This window comes from Nanorana parkeri, unplaced genomic scaffold, assembly GCF_000935625.1.
Source record: "Nanorana parkeri isolate BGI_ZX_2015 unplaced genomic scaffold, ASM93562v1 scaffold1018, whole genome shotgun sequence".
Taxonomy (NCBI): domain Eukaryota; kingdom Metazoa; phylum Chordata; class Amphibia; order Anura; family Dicroglossidae; genus Nanorana; species Nanorana parkeri.
Window position 1 is genome coordinate 331,279 of NW_017307286.1, and position 4,505 is coordinate 335,783.

The 4,505-nt window shown below is 46.9% G+C and overlaps 1 protein-coding gene across 1 annotated transcript in view; it reads right to left on the bottom strand.

The window, feature by feature from the left end:
* Positions 1 to 3,266, bottom strand: part of SYNJ2 (synaptojanin 2) — a 102,117-nt gene extending 98,851 nt beyond the window's left edge. The window contains exon 1 of the mRNA XM_018567185.1: positions 3,099 to 3,266. Within this exon, the coding sequence (XP_018422687.1) occupies positions 3,099 to 3,222 (124 nt within the window). The 5' untranslated portion in view covers positions 3,223 to 3,266. The remainder of the gene's footprint in view (positions 1 to 3,098) is intronic.
* Between the last annotated feature and the right edge of the window lie 1,239 nt (positions 3,267 to 4,505).

The following is a 4,505-nucleotide window of genomic DNA, read 5'->3' on the forward strand; positions in this document are numbered from 1 at the left end:
GGGGGGGGGGGCTACTGATGCAAAGGGTACCTGTGATGTGAAGGGGATGGCGGATCATGAATTGAAATGGGCAAACCACTTTTTTTGTCTGTTTTTGTATGTGGTCCCCCTTAAATCTATGACTGATGTGCCTCAAATTTTGCATACTTTTAGGGGTGCTGTGACTAAAAAAAGGTTGAGAAGCCCTTCCTGCTCTCCTCACTTCCTCAAAGTGTAATGGATATCCTTAAGCGTAAAATACAAAAGGTGAGGAGAGAAGGAAGGAGGAGACTACACAGTGGCCTGTGAGGCCTGGTCACCGCAAAGTTAAGGTACGGGGGCAATTTGCAAGCACTCGAGTTAGGATACAGAAAATGGAGCTTATATGGCTCTTTTCTGCTTTTATGGTGCAAAGGTGGCTTCTTTGTGTTGTATGTCACACTCCGCCCAATGTTTACCTTGTTGCATGCATTCACCTGCATACTTTCAAGCACAGGATACACAATACAGCTGCAACAATGTGTCCATAGAATGGAGCTTATGAACATTAGCTAAATAGAACCCCATCCTAGTGAGGGAATTATTAATGGGTATAGACCCCCATCAGGTTATGTTTGCTGTCTGTGTCTCATCGGAAAGATTCTCCTTCACTTTCTGTCCAAGAAACACAAGAGAGGAAATCTCTCCAGATTGAATGGAAATGCCCTTTAAGGGCAGGAGCAGACGGCTTGTCTGTGAAGCCACAACCGCTCAGCAACGTTCCTCACTAAATTTTAAATGGACGGCTGACCGTATGCATTGACAATTTGTGTAGCGTATGCGTTGCTTCCTGCGTGTTTTCTGCAGATTTTCTATGGTCAGATGGAAAAAGTGCGACAGAATATAGAAAATATACAGATAATCTATAGGGGAATGGCCAGCTTAAGTAATGGAGAAGAGAAAGGGGAGGTGATTGTAGTCCAAAGCTACAGCACAATACTACTCCTTCATAGATACCTAGGACTGGAAGTCTGTTAATGGCAGAGTAACCAGGTGAAAATAAAAGATAAAAGAAGCCTGAAAAGAGAAAAGGAATGGAGCGGCAAGCTGCAATTTATGACATTTTTGTTTTTTGGGCTTAGATACAGTTAAAGCAGAGGTAAACCTGTTGCCAGCAGGTCGGGTGTTTTGGTAGAAGAGAATGTATAAGTCTGCCATAAAAACTTACCCGCTAGCACTTTTTTTTTTATCTCTATGCCAACTGCGGCACATTGTACAGTACCAACCCATTCCAAGCATCTTACAGTTTGTATTGCTGTATCTCCATTGTTGGGATTCCCCCCTCTATTTGCACTGATGGCTACTGTCACCGAAAAATAAAGTGGGGGGATCCAAAATTTCTGGTCCCCAGAACAAAAGATAAGAGGAAATCTTTTAATGGGGACACCTGTTCTGGGGACAAACGCCTGAGAGAGGAACGCCCCTCACTTTGGGAATTTTCCTCTAACTTCCTGTTGCGGCTAGGGGGACACGAAATGAAGGGAACTTTCCTCGATGCTACACAAACAGCAAAAGAAGAAAGAAAGAAAAACTCTGACATGGCATGGGTTTAACCCTTCCCTACTCCACCCCCCCTCGAAAAAAAGGTTTGAGCTATACAACTACAGGTATCAACTTCACCTGAAGGAGTTACAGAGTGCAGTTATTGTGTAAGGACGGTTACACAGCACGTTCAGCCACCACTCAGATACTTGAGTTAGGAATTGAAGGGCTGCACTGTAATATTTAAAATCCAAGTACAAGGTAAATCCAGTGGCAAATTGTTTGTGAAGCCAACACATTTTAGGAGCTATACCTCGGCCCCCTTCATCAGGGCTTAGCAGTTGAACGTGGTTCACACCAAGCCCAGGCTCATCACAACCCAATGTGATCACGGAAGCCCTGTGGTGTGCATAAGCTGCCAGTAGGGATGTGCATGGCCTTGGTGCAAACTGATGACACCATTATTATAAAATAAAGAATCTTCAGCACCTCTCATCCACCACTCAGATACTGACTTATTCAATTTCTAACTCGCTCAGCCCTGTGGTGCGCAAAGGCCGCCAGTAGGCATGAACTTGGTGAGAACTAATGACGCCATTATTATAAAATAGAGAATCTTCAAGGTCCCAGCACTTCTTTTCCATAATTTGGATACTGACTGTGATAGGGATGAGTGACTTAGGAATTAGGTCAACCAGTGATAAGCCTGGGCTTGGTACAAACCCATCTCCCACCAAGCCCAGGCTCATCACAACCCAAGGTGATCATGGAAGCCCTGCGGTGTGCAGAAGCTGCCAGTGTTATTAAACAGCGCTAACAGTTTGTGCAGCGCTTTACAATATAAGGAAGACATTACAATCACAAAACAATTCAAGACAAGATGGGAAGTGCATGGACTTGGTGAGAACCGATGACACAATTATTACATAATAAAGAATCTTCAGGGCTTTCAGCACCTCTTATCCACAATTGGGATACTCACTGATTCAGTTCCTAACTCACTGTCCCTAGCAAAACTAGAGAAGAGCATGGGCTCAGCGTGAACCCAAGCATGCTCAAAACTGTGACCCCCCCCCCTTTTCCGGCTCAATCAGTGGTGGCAGTTGCAGCTGGGGCTATCTGATATATAGCTGTGGGCCGTGAATGCTCCTGCCACAACTAATTGATGGGGTGTGTTGGTTAAAGTTTTGAGGGGGTTTGGGCAAACTATATTCACTCCGAGCCCCCACTTATCACTACTCAAAACTCTAGGTGATCTTTGAAGCCGCTTGGTGTGCAAAAGCCACCAGTAGGGACGTGCATGGGCTTGCGGCAAGCCGATGACCCCAACTGATGGCGCCATTATTATAAAATAAAGAAATCTTCAAGGTTTCAGCATTTCTTATCCATCAATTAGATACTGGCTGACCATCATCCAAGTGATGCCTACAAAGCCAGGCAATGCTCAGCTGCATTCCATGCCCTAGAATGCTATGCAGTGCCCACCACACTGCACCCAGCAAGGTCACTGTATTGGGATAGAATGCCATGGCACACGATCCAGGGATGAGGAGCAGCAGCAGCTTGTGATGCACACAGTAGCAGTAGGCAGTACTTACTCAGAGTGGCCACAGTCCCTGACTCGAAGAGAAGGCAGTCCTCCCTATTGCGGGACTCCAGCAGGACGCTGTAACAGAGCGGATCCTGCTTGATGTGAATCCTCAGCCCTTTGCTCAGAGCCATAGCAGTGCGCTCAGTCCCATGGGCACTGCCAGGCTGGCATCACATCCCATTAGGAGTCATAAACTTGTCCAATGACAGTCAGATGATCCGGATCCGGGACTCCAGGAACAAACAGTGCACACGCTGCAAATCCCTTCATCCAGATCGGGGCTGTGCGATCTACTTGGATCGGTGTCAGGACACTTCCTATAGAGATCTGGGTCCGGTGTCAGGAGATCAGCCCCCCGGTTATGTGCTCATTGTAAGGAGACCATTGTGTCCATTCCGGAGGGAGCAGATTGCAGCCGATCTAGATGCAGATAATGTTGTCTGTGCGATCAGTACACCCCGATGTCTTCCAGAGAGACCGGTGTATGAGGGTGCTCCGGGATACGAGGGGAGACTCGCACCCCTAGCTCGGGAAAGGACTTTTTTCTTCCTTCTAGCGATGACTCCTCCTTTGCTGGCTGCACAGGTAATACACTGCCACCTATTGGGCACTTACCGGCATTACAAGGACATCACATTGTTCCATCTCCACCGTTCACACCTGGGCGATTCCAAACGCTTCGACCAAAAAGAATCCCTTTATTTTCTATGGAGCCCGTTCACACCTATGCAACAGGCTTCTTTGCGTCTCAGGCACGGTTCACTGTTGCCGTGCATGTAATTGTGCATCAAAGTGTGCACTTTGGCATTGGGAAAACCGCATGACACGCTTACGGCACCATTACTTGTTAGTGGCACTCCAAACGCAGCAGGCAAACCCGTGTCTGCCCACACGTTGGCGCACAAAAAAAATGGGCGAGGGCGCGTGAAGCTCGCAGCTTAGGCCGCATTTACACCCGCACATTCCATGAACGTGCACAAAAACACACGTTTTGGCGTCTATTAATGGAAAGATGGCCAAACAAACTTGAGCTTCCATTAATTAGAAATGGCATCCCAAACGCAGCTAGGAAGATGCACGTTTTTCCTATGTGTTTGCACGCATTAAAACGCACACGCTAAAAGCGCAGAACACGTTTGTAAAATTTGCTACATTACCTTTTTTGCCGTTTTTCACATGAAACGAGCGTGTGCGAACGTGACGCTTGCAAACATGACTCGCATTCCCGAAATGCTATGGTGTGACTGTGACATAAACTGCTGCATGAGCTGCTTGATTGCACGTAAGGGGGGCGGCCCATTGAAATGAATGAGCTGACGTGCAGCAAGACATACAGACACAATGAGGGGATATATCAAAACTGGAGCAGATAGAATCTGGAGCAGCGGTGCATGGCAACCAATCAGCTTCTCCC